Source organism: Camelus dromedarius, chromosome 7 (genome assembly GCF_036321535.1).
Source record: "Camelus dromedarius isolate mCamDro1 chromosome 7, mCamDro1.pat, whole genome shotgun sequence".
Classification (NCBI taxonomy): Eukaryota; Metazoa; Chordata; class Mammalia; order Artiodactyla; family Camelidae; genus Camelus; species Camelus dromedarius.
The window spans coordinates 2,131,310-2,146,335 of record NC_087442.1 but is presented as its reverse complement, the minus strand read 5'-3'; the positions used below and the strand labels follow the sequence as shown (position 1 = coordinate 2,146,335).

The 15,026-nt window shown below is 41.3% G+C and overlaps 1 protein-coding gene across 13 annotated transcripts in view; it reads left to right on the top strand.

Moving 5' to 3' along the window:
* The first annotated feature begins 427 nt into the window (after positions 1 to 427).
* The window catches only part of RBM33 (RNA binding motif protein 33), a 103,609-nt gene continuing 89,010 nt past the window's right edge, over positions 428 to 15,026 (top strand). For 6 of the 13 annotated variants that reach the window (XM_064487169.1, XM_064487163.1, XM_064487168.1 and 3 more), the window contains exons 1-2: positions 428 to 1,077; positions 11,470 to 11,548. In XM_064487169.1, the coding sequence (XP_064343239.1) occupies positions 1,035 to 1,077; positions 11,470 to 11,548 (122 nt within the window). In that variant the 5' untranslated portion in view covers positions 428 to 1,034. The remainder of the gene's footprint in view (positions 1,078 to 11,469; positions 11,549 to 15,026) is intronic. The other 7 variants (XM_064487166.1, XM_064487164.1, XM_064487158.1 and 4 more) reach the window with 3 other exon arrangements.

Below are 15,026 nucleotides of genomic sequence, written 5' to 3'. Positions count from 1 at the left end.
CTCAGCGCCCATGTGGACTGCTCGCAGTTCTGGAATCGCTGCAAGTCATTCGACATCTCTGAGTCTTTGCTCAGCCTTTTCTTTCTACCTAAAATGACTATCCTTTCCCCCTAGTCCCCGCTTTCACTGTTACTGAATCACCGTTGTAGCTTGTGTGTACTTAGAAACCTAATTACATTCATCCCCGCCCCCCAAACTGCCAACAGGCCAGAAGTGGCCCTCGGCCTTCTCCGACCCACTGTCTTGTCCCCCAGGACTCTCGCGCGCACGTGAGCCCGGGTCTAACTGTCTCGGGGCACCTGGCGCGGCGCTCAAGGCCCCGGCTCCGGCGCACCTGCCTCCGCCCGCAGACCCCGGCAGTGCGCATGCCCGGCGCCGCTCGGCCCGCCGGAAGGACGCGGCCCCTCGGACCGCGAGCCCGCTTCGCCCGTCAGTCCGCAGAGCAGTTACTGCCCCCGACTCCGCACCGTACAGTACAAGCGAAGAAACCAGGTTCAGACCCCATTACAGGGCGCGGGACCCACTACCTCTCACTTCCAACGGGCCATCCACCGGCCGTAAAGCCCGGCGCCAACTGCTGCAAAAGCGCTTTACGACAGAGCCCGGTGCCGAACTACGGCCGGCAACCGCCCCCACCTCTGCTTTAAACATTGGCGTTTCTGGAGCCGAGCTTGGCGGCCGCTCGCGTGTTTGCCTTCCGCACTCGGCCTGCGTCGTTCGAAGACGGCCCGGAGCCGCCGCGGCCTGAAGGGGAGGGCCCGCGCCGACGCCTCCCGGCCGCCATCATCCCGGCGTGCACCGCGGCGGCGGGCCGAGTCGGCGGCCATGTTGCGATAGTTTGTTGTTTTCTTCCTGCAGAGGAGCAGGCCGGAGGGGCCCGCGACCCGCCGGGCGCGCCCGCTCTCCGCTCCCCGGGCCTGGCCCGCCGTCCCCCGTCCCCCATCCTCCGCCGCGCATCCCCGGGCCCCGGCTGGCCCGGCGGCCCACCAGCTGGCTTGGTGGGGCGAGGCTGAAGGCCGGGCCCAGCGAGCACCATGGCCGCCGCCCTGGGAGCGGGCGGAGGAGCCGGCGCCGGAGGTACGTGAGGCGGCCCGCGCAGGAGGCCGCGGCGGTTCCTCTCCGCGCCGTCGTGGTGCCCTTCCGCGCCTCGGCCCTTGGGAGGCTCGCGGGGTCCTCTGCCCTCTGCGTGACGCCTCAGGCTCACTTGAGGGGCGGCGGGCGGGGAGCGGCGGCCCGGCCCGCCCCGGGCGCCCGTCAGGGGAGGGGGTGTCGCCGCGGGTGGGGTCGTCCTGCGAGTGGAGGTCGAGGGCAGCCCCAGTGGTCGCCCTGGCGGAAGCACGTTGTGAAGGGATGTACTTGGGTGGCAGTCCTGAAAGTGAGGGTTCTGAACAGAGAATCTCACCGAGCTCGTCAGTTTTCGCACCAGCTCCTTAGTTGTGTGACACAAATAGATCAGTGGCTCGTTATCAGCATCTTAGAGAGGGAGGCGGGACAGAAGGGGTTTGGACACGGAGGCAGTTCCTTTGGGTCGTTTCTCTCGTCCAAGCATAAACGGTTTTGACAGGGCACCTAACACACTTCAGGTAAAGTCACTAATGGTTGAAATCACATTTTGTTGGTTGAAGTTATGTTTGTTTTTTAAAAACACTTGAAAGTGACTTATGACTATCTGATGACTTTGATAAAGGAGACCCTTAAATGATAAAGCATGAACAACAGCGTTTGAGATTATTTCTCTTTGTCGAAGTGTTGGACGATTCTGCTGTGTGCTCCAGAGGTTTTCTTACTAGTGCTTACTTACGAGGACACTGCGGCGATCGTGCCCCGGAACCGCGGCCGGGAGTTAACACGTTCATTCTCATGTAAGGGGGAAGACCCGCCGCCACTGGACACAGAAGTGTCGCTTCTGGCAATGTGATTTGGTGTATGCCACTTTTCTGTCACTTAAAAGTACATTTTTTTTGCGTATTAAAGCTGAGGCTTTCTAGTTAAATTTTGAAGATACATCGTTTATCTTCTTGGTTATTTTCTGGGAGTCAAAATCATGGTTTTGGATCATTCTCAAAGAGTAGTCTGGGAACTCTTGGGTCAGAACTGTTTTCATTACTGTTACTAATGTCATTTGCACGTCGCGCTCTTTGACTGTTGTCGAGTCTCCCAGAGGCTGTAGGACATGTGATGACGACGTCGTACAATGGCTGATGGAGTGTGTGCATGCATATTTTTTCAAGTTTCCCCTTTTTGAATTTCGAAAATAGCAAATATCAATTAATGTAATCCACATAAACAAAAACTTTTTAGTGTCCTCAGTACGTTTGAATCCAGAAAGTTTGAGAATTGCTATTTTAGAGGATGAAATAGGCTTTATCCTTGATGATTTGGAGTTTTTCCTTCCGTTTTATCACAGGTGCCTGGTTTCCCATTGCTCTTAGACTAAAGACAAACTCCTTTCCAAGGTTTGTGAGTTCTGCATGACTTGGTCCCCCAGCCTGTTGTGTCAGCCTGCCCCCCCACCCAAGAAGGACTGCTTCTGCCCTCACTCTGGCTCTTTGTCGCCAGGTCTCAGGCTCCTTGGGTGGCCTGTCTTGAGCATTCTTCTGTCTCAAGTATGTCATCTCTTGCTTATGTGCCTCCCCCACCTTTATTCTGTGGCGCCCTTGTTTTCTTCAGAACATTTATCCCAGTTTGTAATTGTTATTTTATTTGACTATTTGCTTCTTAAAAATATTCTCCCCCAGTAGTCTGTAAACGCCGTGAGGACAGGAATGCTGCCTATCTGTTTTGCCTGCCATGTATTCCAAGTTCCTGGCATGTATGGTCAACAAAAATATTTGACGAATGAATTAAAAGAATGAAATATTTCCATCATGAATCCCTTTACACCCTTTTCTGTGCATATGTAAGTTGCACATTTACAGCTGTGGGGACTTTTATGGTATGGGTGGAACCATGTCGTATTCTGCAGTTTGCTTTGTTCACATAATAATAGGTCCTGGAGGTCTCTCCTGTGTCGCTAGGTGAGATGGATCCACTAATATGGATCCACCATTTATTGATTAACCATTTTCATATTGATAGGCATTTCAGTTACATGTTCTTTTTCACCACTGTGGCAAATTCTGCACTAAACATCTACGGACACATCTTCTTGTGCGTTAGCAAATACTTCTGGAGGATTGATACCTCTAGAAGTGGAAGCTATGCAGGATTAAAATTTTGGTGGCTATTGTCAAGTTGTCTTCAAAAAAGTTGATACCACTTTATCCTTCCATTAGTAATGTTTGAGAGTACCCCATTTCCTGTACCCTAAGAATCTTTTTGATAATCTTGAGGCAGGAATATAGCCTCAGTGTTGTAATTTATATTTCCCTGATCGCTACTGAGATTAAGCATCTCTTCATACATTATATTTATTTATTTTTCTGTGACTTGTGTGTATCATTTGTCTTTTTTTATTGGGTAGTTGATCTCTTCTTATTTTCAGGAATTCTTTGTGTATTATGTTAGGATTATAAACCGCCCCCCCTTTTAACTTTTCGCTTATGGGAATTTTAAAATTTTGCCTTGTGAAATGTCACTTGTTTTTATAAATTTTTTTCATAATGGTGTCTCTATGCCAAGAGTTCCTCTATGCTTTTAACATTTTATGCTTCTGTGCTTTTTTATATTTAGCTGTTATTCCATATGAAATTTTATTTTGAGTGTGGTATGAATTTGGGGCTTCAAACAATCCTAATATGATTTATTGAATTCTCTTTTCATCTTTATACTATATTAGATTCTCAGTTTTTAAAAATTATTGTTTCATAGTGTGTGTCTATATAAATTATAGCGTGTTTTTCAGACACTATGATTAGCTCTGCATTTTTAAAAAAAATGAACTTTAGAATCGTCAATCATATTCTATAAAGAATTCTGCTGGAATTTTTACTGAGATTGTGTTGAGTTTATTAATATAACTTGGGGATGATGGGTGTTTTTACAGTATGGGTTCTTTCATCCAGCAACAAGAATGTCTCACTCTTTTTCTGTCCACGAGTCATCCAACAAACACTTGAGTACCTGCTCTTTGCTGGCACTGGTCTAAGAGGTTGGAATATGTAGTGAAGAAACCAGACAGTGATCACTTCTATGGAGTTTCCCTTAGTAAAATTTCCTTTATATCGTTCTCACATTTCTTGTTAGTTTCTGTGTCTAGCTATTTTGTGTTTGTTACTGTGGATGGTATAGTTTTTTTTAATCCTATTATGTTCACAACCTTGTTAATGACCTATTATAGAAAAATGTTTTTAGTAACTCTGTACAACTAGCTTGCTGGAATCTCGTTTTAATAGCTTGGTGCTTTAGATTTTCTAGTTAGACAGTTTGTCTGCAGTCTCTTCTATTCCAGTATTTACTGCTCTTACTTCTTTTTCTTGTGCTTCTTGTCCTAGAAGCGTTAATCGTCAAGTCCTCCAATATAGTGTTGGCTAGATTGATGACAGGCTTCTCTATCTTGTGACCTTGTTCTGAGTTTAATGAGTATTCTCTTAATGTTTTACCATGGAGTATGGTGTTTGCTGTAGGTTTCTGATAGTTTTGTTTGTTTAGCTAAGTTTGTTTTTTTGAGTTGAGGTTTTAATTTTTATCAGGTTTTTTTTTTTTTTGCATCATTGAGGGGCATGAGACCCCTTCTTTAATCTCTTACTGTAAAATCTTGATAGATTCCCTTTGCTGAATCAACCATGCCTTTTTGGGTTCAAAACCTTCTTGTTCTGCAGGTTTTATTCTTTTTAATGTATTGTTGCTTTTCATTTTAGGATTTATCTATGATCGTAAGAGAGGTTGGCTTACCGTTTTCTTCCCTTGTATTTGTATGTGCACATGTGCTATCCTAAGTTTTATAAGATAAGTTGGCTTCGTGGAATGAGTTGTGGATTTTCTGGGACATTGTTAAAAAAAAAACAACTCCATTTTGGTGTGTTGCCTGTTTATTTTTGGGTTTCTTCTATTATTATTGGCCTATTTGGCTGTTGTAAATCCACAGGTCAATTTTGATGATTTTTTCTGGAAAAATTATTTTTTATATTTTCAAATTAACTCATAGAGTTAAAGGCTTAAGCTTCCTCAGAATGGGTGTGTTGAAGGTAAATTTTTTGAGACCCATGCATATCCATAAATCCTTACTTTATTTTCATACTTAATTGATGATATGATAGGGTCTGGAATACTAGATTTGAATTCATTTTCCTTAGATTTTAGTTGTATTATTGTGTTGTTTTCTGTCTTCTAGTTCTGCTTTTTGAGAAATCTGATGACATTCGGATTCCTTATCATTTGTATGTGACCTTTTTTCTCTCCCTGGAAGGTTGTAACAATTCCTCTTCATTGTTCTAAAATTTCATTAGCATAGGGTTTTTTTTTTTTTAATATTTATTGTGCGTTTATTTGGTGGATACTTTAGCCTGGAAATACGCATCCTTCAGTTCTGGGAAATTTTCTTATGGTGGTGTTTTTGTTCTTTCATTTCCTCTGCTCTCACTTTCTGAAATTGTTATTGGATTTTGATGCTTTATTTATTTACAAAACGTAAGAGTAATGAGGCAGTTCGTTAGCATTCTTTTGGAAGGTTAGATAATGTGGTAGTTCACAGAGTCAAGAAAAGAGCAGGGCGACTGTGAGAGAAGAGCGGCAGGAGTCAGGGCGCGCCTGGGCCTGGGCCTGGGCAGCGCGCAGCTACTGTGGGGCTGCTGTCCGGCTACTTTTCTTGTAGACCTAGGAATTGGGGTCCTGTTTGGCCAGGTGCTGTTCTTTAGCTGATTTGGGTGCAGCAAAATGTGAGCCCGCTGTTCTAGATTTTTTGATTACTTTCCCCCTTTTTGAGAGAAGATGAAACCCTGGTACTTGTATATAATTCCATTTTTCAAATGTTAGCAACTAAGTTGATTAAAAGAAGACAACATAATTCAAAGAGAACGTGTGTCTTACAGGCCACCAGATCACAACCTATGCTTTAGCTTTTCAGTGATTCTGCCTTCATGATTTAGTAGATTCCATGAATTAATGATCTCCCTACCTAAACACTGAGGAAGTTATGGTTACCCTTTAATATTTTTACATTGGAAATCAGAGGGTTTGTTACTACAGTTGCTTCCTAAATAAATTCAAGAACACTGTACTTGGTTTTTGGTAGACCTGAGTTTAAATCTGGTTTTGCTGTTCAGTAACTGTGGTTAGTCGTACTTTCCACATCTGTAAAAGGAGAATTTGGGAAAGGATTAAATGAAAAACAAATATAAAAATGCTAGCTTGTTAAGGTAAAATGAGGCTCTGTTCAGCTCTCAGAAGTGCTAGGGTTATTTGAATTTTATCAATCTTGTCTAGTCAGGACAGGAGCCATGCTGTGCATTCTAAACATGAAGGGTTTTAACACAGGAGTTAGAGATTAATCCAACCCTTAGAAAGGCTGGGGGTGCAACGGTCAGAGGAGTTTTCTGATAATCTGAGCCTGGTTGTCAGGATCTTGCCAGGAAGCCATTGTAACTCTGAAGACTATTCTGGAAGGTCCAGTGGGTCGTCTCAATCTGCAGCACTGGGGGTGTTGACTTTTGATGATACTGAGTCTCAAGAAGTCCCCACTGTCACAGCTCCTGCAAGCCCAGAGGCCACACATGATTTTCAGGGACTGACTCTGACCTCTGTGTGCACATGTGTGTGTGTGTCTCCTGCCTCAGGAGGATAACTTTGCTGACTGTGACTCACACCTACTGTGAGTGTCTTGCCTTGCATACTCTAACTCAGAACCGCACAGGGAAGGAGCTCTGGAAAGTGCATTCCTTCCATTCTCTGCCCCATCTCATAGAGCAGTAGGGACGACAGTCAGCAAAGCTGTTACTTACGTCTGTGGAAGGAAAAAGAGAAGGACTTTCTCCCTTTCTTGGGCGAAAATTTCTTCCCTTATGCTTTATCAATTTAGCAACTAATTTTCAGCAAGTTAGAAGGTTTCACTTTTTAAAAGAGGGAAGACTCTTGGGAAAAGAAATGGGATGTCATTTCCTCTAGATTCTAAGTCATGGAAACGTGTTGGCTGAGCTCAAACCCTCAGAACACGTGTCCCCTTCCAGGCTGCCCGAGCCAAGAGAGAACTCAAGGGTCTAGCTTTTTATGGCTTCCATGTTGGGAGGCAGAGCCCTGTCTTCTTTCAGGACTCATACTATGGTTGATGTCCAAACATAGGAAGGGGAAATTCAGTTGAAAGACAGCAAATAAATGGTCAATGTTCACTACACTTAATAAATAAAATACAAAGTTTTAGGGAAACCTGTCCAGGGCCCTGTAAGTAGGAGATTTTTAACACAAGACTACAAATTATTTTTCAAGCAACATGATGTCAGAGCACTTTCTGAAAAATTTGCTTGATTACTCAGAATTTGATAGTATACTATAGGGCAAGTATGTTCCCTTCGAAAATTCTTGAACATTAGGCTGATTCTTTTTTCTAGTTATTATTTAAAGGGTCTGGGTTTCCTCATACGTGAAATAAGGAATTTTGAGTCAGTGATTGAAGGTATAAGCATGTATACATGAGAATGGTGTTGAGGCAAAAGAAAGAAGGTTGAGAACCTTTGGAGTAGAGCAGAGATTGGCAAACTTTGTGAAGAGCCAAACAGTAGTATTTTAGGCTTTGCAGATCACACGGTTTCTGTTGCAATACTCTGTTCTGCCCTTGTAGCTTGAAAGCAGCTATAGACAATATGTAATTGAATTAGCATGCGATGTTCCGATAAAAGCTTGTTTACATAAATCAAGCAGTAGCCAAATGACAAAAATGGGTGGCAGACCCTGTGTGGCCTGTGGACTGTAGTTTGCTGACCCTTGGACTAGACAAGTTCCCTATTCCAAGCTAATAGTCTATAAGGTTTCTCATCTAAGTTCCAGATTCCTGGAAGAGATGGGGAAATAAGGAGAATGCTAAATAAAGGAGTTGTATTAATTATAGCTGTCTAATTGCTATGTAACTGAAAATTGTAAGAATTTGAGTAGCTGTTTTTAGTCTTGCTAATAAGGAAAGTGGACTCCCTTAATAAAATATCATGTCTAGTCCAGGGTTTAGCCTTAGAAGAAAGTTTCTAGACAAGGGCATTGACCACTTTTATCCTGCTGAATTAATCTTCCCTTTGGTCTTCAGGGATGTGCTGTTCTTCCCTTTAAAACTCTGGGCTAACGTGGAAGTGTTTTGTTCTCTTGGTTCTGCTCAGTATAACCAGAAGGGAAATGAGTGCAAAAAATGTAAGAATGAAAATAGGCACACAGGGTTCTTGTCTTGGTTAGGGTTTTGAGCTGCGGTTCTTGCCGTATCCATGTGCACATCCCGTATCACGTCTGCTTTCTGCTTCACGGAGTGTGGGTCTTGCCCTTGTTACTGTGCTTCTGTCCAAGCACAAGCTTACCCACGTTGACAGCCATTCTTAACTTCTTTCAAGAATCCTAGTTTTCCACTTCCTTTGGGTGTTTAGTTTCTCAGCAGTGTTTCACAGTCAATTTAGGGGTCTCTCACTTTTTCATTATGATTATCCCTAGTATATACTTCTTATTTTTATGTTATTGCATAGATTTGTTTTTTAATTTAATTTTCAATTGTTCATTCCTTGTATGTAGAAAAATACTGGTTTTTATGTTGATCTTGTATTTTGCAACCTTACTCAAGTCACTTATATTAGTTTCAGTACCTTTTCTTCATAGCTTCTGTATGGTTTTCTACATAGCTGATCGTTTTTGCTGTGAATAATGACTGTTTTATTTTTTCGTTTTAAGTCTGAATTCTTTATTTCTTTTTCCTGCCTGGTTGCAGTAGGTAGAACTTCCCTTCCAATGCTGAATTGCAGTGGTGGGAGCAGTGACCCCAGGCTTGTTCTGGACCTAGGGGAAAGCGCCGAGTCTTGGCCTTTACCTGAGCTGTTTGCTGTAGGTTTTTCTTAAAGATGCCCTTTGATCAGGTTAAAGAGATTCCCTCCTATTCTTAACTTGGTGAGTTTTTACAAGGAATGGATATTGGGTTTTGATGAATGCTTTTTCTGCTTCTATTCAGACAGTACCTTGCTTTTCTGCTCTTAGTTTGTTAATGTGATGTATTACATGGATTTTAAAAAATACTGATTTTTGAATGTTAAATGAACCCTCCATTCCTGGGATAAACCAGGTCATGATGTGTATTATCTTTTTAATTACTGAATTTTATATGCTCATTTAAAAAAATTTGCATGTGTGTTCATGAGGAATGATGGCCTAGTTTTTTTCTTTTAATATCTTTAGTTTTGTAATGGGCTCAGAATGAATTTGAAAGTGTTTTTCTAGTCTCTGTTTCATGTATCTTTTCTAATAATTATTATTTACTTCTTTTTGCTGACTTTTGGTTTAATTTCCTCTTCTTTCTCTAATTCCTCAAGATTTAAAGTAAAGCTGTTGATTTGAGATCTTTCTTCTTTGTTAGTATAAGCAACAACAGCCATGAATTTCCCTCCAAGAACTTTTTGCTGCCTTTCGTAAGCTTTGATATGTTTCCTTTTTGGGTTCATTTGTCTGAAAGTCTATTCTTATTTCCTTAGTTATTTCTTCTTTGACCTCTTGGCTGATGAAATGTGTTGTTTAATTTCCATTTATTTATGAATTTTTCAATTTTCCTTTGATTATTGATTTCTAGTTTTATTATCCAGTCAACCCTTAAACAATGCTGGGGTTCAGAGAGCCAACCCCCTGTGCAGTCGAAAATCCACATACAACTTTGCAGTTGGCTCTCTGTAATTACAGTCTCACATCTGCGGACTCAACCAGCCACCGATTGTGTTGTATTGTAGTATATATTTATTGGAAAAAAATGCACATGTAAGTGGAACCTGTTCAGTTCACTCCAGTGTTGTTTTAGTTAAAGACTATGCTTTGTATGATTCTGACCTTTTAAAGTTACTAGGAATTGCTTTATTGCCTAACGTATGTCCTAGAGAATGTTCCACGTACACCTAAGAAGAATGTATATTCTGCTCTTGTTGGGTTGAGCGTCTTTTATTTATCTGTTAGATCTAATATCCAGTATAATCTCATCTTAATTACATCTGCACACTCTGCTTCTAAATAAGGTTGCATTCACAGGTCAGGGAATGGGGTGGTGGGACTTAAATGTGTCATTTTGGGGCACACAGGTCAGTCAACTACAGAGAATCAGCAACAGATTCCTTCTGTTTTTGTTTATCTGTGAAAGTCTTAATTTCACTCTTGTTTTTATAGTTTTGCTAGATATAGAATTCTTTTTTTGAGCACTCTGACCTCCATTGCTTCTGATGAGCATTAACTCTTACTCTTACTGTATTTTTAAGTGATGAGTCGTTTTTCTCTTACTACTGCTAAGGGTTTCTCCCTGTCTGTTGAATTATGATGTGTGAGTTTGTGGATCTCTGTGTTTTCTGCTTTGACTTTCTTGAACATTTTGCGTGTATAGATTAATATTTTCCAATACATTTGGAAAATTTTCAGCTATTCAAAAATTTTTCCTACTCCTGCTTCTCTTCCTCCTCTTACACATATTGGTGTGCTTACTGGTGTCTCGCATTTCTCTGAAGCTGTGTTCATTTTTCTTCACTGTTTTCTTACTGTCCTTTGGATTGGATCATCTCTGCTGATCTATTTTCAAGTTTACCAGTTCTTTCCTCTGCCAGTTCAAATGGATTGTTGAGCCCCTCTAGTGAAATTTTCATTTCAGTTATTTTTCAATTACAGAATTTCTTTTTGGGTTTTTGAGAATAATTTCTGTTTATTCATATTGTTTATTTGGTGCAGCATTGTCATCAGACATTCCTTTGGTTCTTTAATCGTGGTTTCATTTAGTTCTTTGAGCATATGTATAATGGCCAATTTGTCTTTTTCTGTTAAATCTGACGTCTGGTCCTTTCACAGGCAGTTAATTGCCTTATTTCTAATGGGTTGTACTTTCCGGTTTCTTTGTATGCCTTGTAACCTCTTGTTGGAAATTGGATGTTTTAGATAATATTTTGTGTCAACTCTGGGTGCTGGTCTCCCCACTTCCCCACCCTGAGCCTGTTGTTTGTTATTTGCTTGTTTACCTGTTTGGTGACTGGCTAGGTTTTAAGTAAAGTCTGTTCCCTTCCCCTACATCTGGGCAATGTGAAGCTTCTGATGTCACCCCGCAGGGGCCACAGCCTTGGGCATGCCCATGGTCATCCTGGGACAGTGGTGGTTTGGCTGGCCTCTTTCTCACTGTCTCTTGATTTGATCACACCTTCAACTGTGCCCTGGGGCATAATTTGCAAAAATTTTTAATGATTAAAAATGGCTAGAAATTTCCTTGTATATGAAACTTCAGTATTTTAAAATGTCATGTCAGGAATCCTTGAAAGAAACAAGTTGTTTCAGTATTTGAGTGTCTGTATGTGTCAGTTTTAATTTAATAAGACTAAATTCATGGCCTCTCCCTCACAGATGATGACTTTGACCAGTTTGATAAGCCTGGTGCAGAGCGGTCCTGGCGGAGAAGAGCTGCAGACGAAGACTGGGACAGGTATGGAGGGTCCATGCTGACTCCTGTCATTCTGCCACTTGGCCATGCAGAGGTCTTTACTGACAGCAGTGTGTTGCTACTGATGCTCTTTCCTGAGCAGGCCTGTCCCTCCTGGGCTAACATGGGGGCAAGGACAGGCGCTCTAGGCGGGGGGCTTTGTGGTGGGCTCCAGGTCCAGGCCTGTGCTGTGTACATGGCTGCCAGTGGAGCCCTGGGTGTCTTGTCTCTGTGCTTTTGTAGTGATGGTGTTAACTTTCTGGGCGCCCGAGCTGCCATTGGAGGAGTGTGCCTGCAACAGCAGCAGTGGGGTTTCCTTTTGCCCACGTCTTACACAGTATTTGGCTGTACCTTAACATTTTTGCTATTTTAGTACGTGTAAAACTGTATCTCACTGTGATTTAAATTTGTATTTCTCTGTTTACTAGTGAAGATGAAAATACCTGTTTAGGAATAAACACACAAACAGTATAAAAACGCCCACAGCAGTGGGAGATGTCAGTTCAGCGCAGCGACTGCTGCTGCTAGGGCTGCGGCAGGGGTGGGAGGGCCTGCGCAGGGGGTGGGGGGGCGCCAATGGCGTCACCTGCGCGTTGGGGTTCCCGGGTGACGGTTGTTCCTTCTCAGGTGACGATTATTTGGTGCATATTTCTTACCATCTTAAATATCATGTTGAAAATGTAAACATTACCTTGGAGTTGCAGTCAGAAAGTTTAATAATAAAGGTAAGTAGATCTGAATGAGGAACAACAATGAGGAACTGCTGTAGAAAGAAAGACTACCTGATTGCTGTTTGAAAACTATAATGTCCCAGAAGTTTTACTGAAAAACCTACATTAAAAACTATGTAATTCTTACAGCCTGCATGAAGTTGCGTACTCTTCAGTGATTTTTAGGCAGTCTATAAAAAATTAGAGCTTAGAACAAGTCTCCTATAAGAGAAATGGTCCTACTGAGAAGTATTGACAACTAGTTTTGTGTAAAGGCCTCTGGCAGGGAGCTGAAAAATCTTAAGTGTATTTTCGTAGTTTCTTCACCGTTTGGATTTTCTCGTCTGTCAGTCATCTGTTCGTATTAATGTCTTTTTTTCTTTTGGGTTTTTGTCTTTTCCTTATTGGTTTTAGGGATTCTTTATGGTTTCTGTTTATTCTTTTTAATTAAAATATGAAAAAAGTGTATTTGAAAATCATTTCAGACTTATTGGAAAGGTGCAGGAATAACACAAAAACTCTCACGTGCCCTCTCTCTGACAGCTGCTTTTTGTCATTCACATCCTTCTCTCACTCTTTACCCCCCAAACTTTATTTTTTGTTTCTCCACCATTTGACAGTAGTTTGCAGGTGTCATGCCACTTCTAAATCTATCCAGGGTCTGTCAGTGGTCCCAGTAATGACCTTTTTAGTCAGAAAATGAGTTTCGTGTTTTTTCTGGTTCAGGATTGAATTCAGAATCATATGTTGCATTTCCTGCTCCCCCCCTTGGTTTTTTCACCTGGAAGAATTCAGTAGCCTTTGTCTTTTATGACTTCGACATTTTTGAAGTAGACACCTCATTTGTTTTGTAGACCAACCCTCAGTCTTGGTAGTGTCTCCTCAGGACTGGAGTCAGGATTTGGTCAGGAGTGCTCCTGGTGTTGCTGTGGCCTTGCTGAGGGCATCACTTCAGGAGGCATGTGATGTCGGCCAGGCTGCTTTCTGCTTGTCCTTAAGAAGTTCTTCCCTGCCTGTATTCTGGTGTGTCCTCTATGTTCCTATGAAAGTTAGGCACATAATCCGCCTGAAATTGATTCAATTGATTGATTTTTTTAGTTTATTGAGAATTTCAAGCGTATGTGAAAGTAAAATAGTACAGTGCAGGTAATGTGCCATCCCTCATCGTCAGCAGTGTCAGTGTGTAGCCAGTCTTGTATTACCTGTAACCTCTGCAGCCCTCTTCAAATCACAGGCGTATTTCATCGGAAAATATTTCAGATTGTATCTCTGCAAAATAAAGGATTTACAAATATAGCCATAAGAGTTATATCTTAAAAAGTCCCTTAATATGAATGTCTCGTTAATGTTCACATTTCCCTTATTGTCTTGTATGTATATTACAAACAAACTCACACACACATACAGTGTGGGTATGTGTCTATGTGCTCTTTTGTAGTTTGGACTGGAGTCTGGGTAAAAGCTATACATAATTGATTGGTATATTTTTTAAGTATCATTTCATCTATATGTTCTCCCCATAGTTTTTATTAGTTCTCTGAAATTTTTGTTGAAGAAACAAGGGGTTTATCTTGGAGAATTTCTGCTTTTGCTGATTGCATCTCCTGGAGTGTGTTTAGTATGTTCCTCTTGCATTTTCTGTAAATTAATAGTTAGAGCTAGAGGTTGATTAGATTCAGGTTTGAATTTGGGCAGGAATAGGGGCTCGGCAGTGTCTTAGTTGGTGGTATGTTCCCCCACCGGGAGCTGCACAGGGTCTCGTTGACTTTTTGTGATGTTAGCCATTAGATGGTACGAATGGTGACATCCTGATTCTGTCATGCCTTTTTCTGTTAGCTGTGATCCTTCTATAAACTTCTTGGTTCCGCTGAGGTACAGCATAAGTGCTTCATTCTTTTACTTTTATTTACCAGTTTTCAAAATAGTGGGTCATTTCCTTAACATCCTCCAGAGGTGAGTTTTATTTTTGAATCATTCTGAATTCATAGATTTAAGTACTGCATGTGTTTTTTTTTTATTATCCATTATAGTTACTATTCTTATGTTTGAATTGCCCTAGTGTTTGTTCATTGGGAATTTACTCTGGCTGTCATGACATTAGTTGGCTCTCTGCTGTGATGGAATTGGGTTTTGGTTACCTTCTGAGACAGGGTTCTAATTTTTCTTGTGTGAATAGCACTTGTCCAGCGTTGTTTATGAACGTTCTCCTTTCTTCACTCATCTTCAGTGCATGTTTGCATATGAAGATTTTGTGTCGTGGATATTTCTTTATTTGATACTCTTAAAGCATAAAACTGTCTCTTCCATGTACTGGATAATAGAGGGACCATTTTGAAAGTTGAGAAGAGTGAGTCAGGAAACTAATCAGACTGTATCTAGGTAGGAAAGAGACAGCCTATTCAGAATGTTTTAACCAAAGATCATTTGATGAAGGATTTCTGTTTTATTTGTGAGAAGACCTGCTTCTGATCACTTTATAACGTAAATACGCTGAAAAAAATTGCAGACAACTGACATGACTTCTATGTTATGTGAAGATAATTCCCTTAGTAATGATTTACTTGTATGTCTTCATCAGCATTGATTTTTCGTTTTTTAATTTTTTCAGTTTGATGAGTGTCAAATGGTCTTTCAGTGGTTTTGATTTTAAATTTTCCTAGTTAATGATGTTGGGCATCTGTCTTCTCCTATCTCATCATAGATTTTAAAACACAAGAGAAAGCATAGGTATTACTTATTATAGTTTCTTGTTTTGCTGAATAATGAACAAG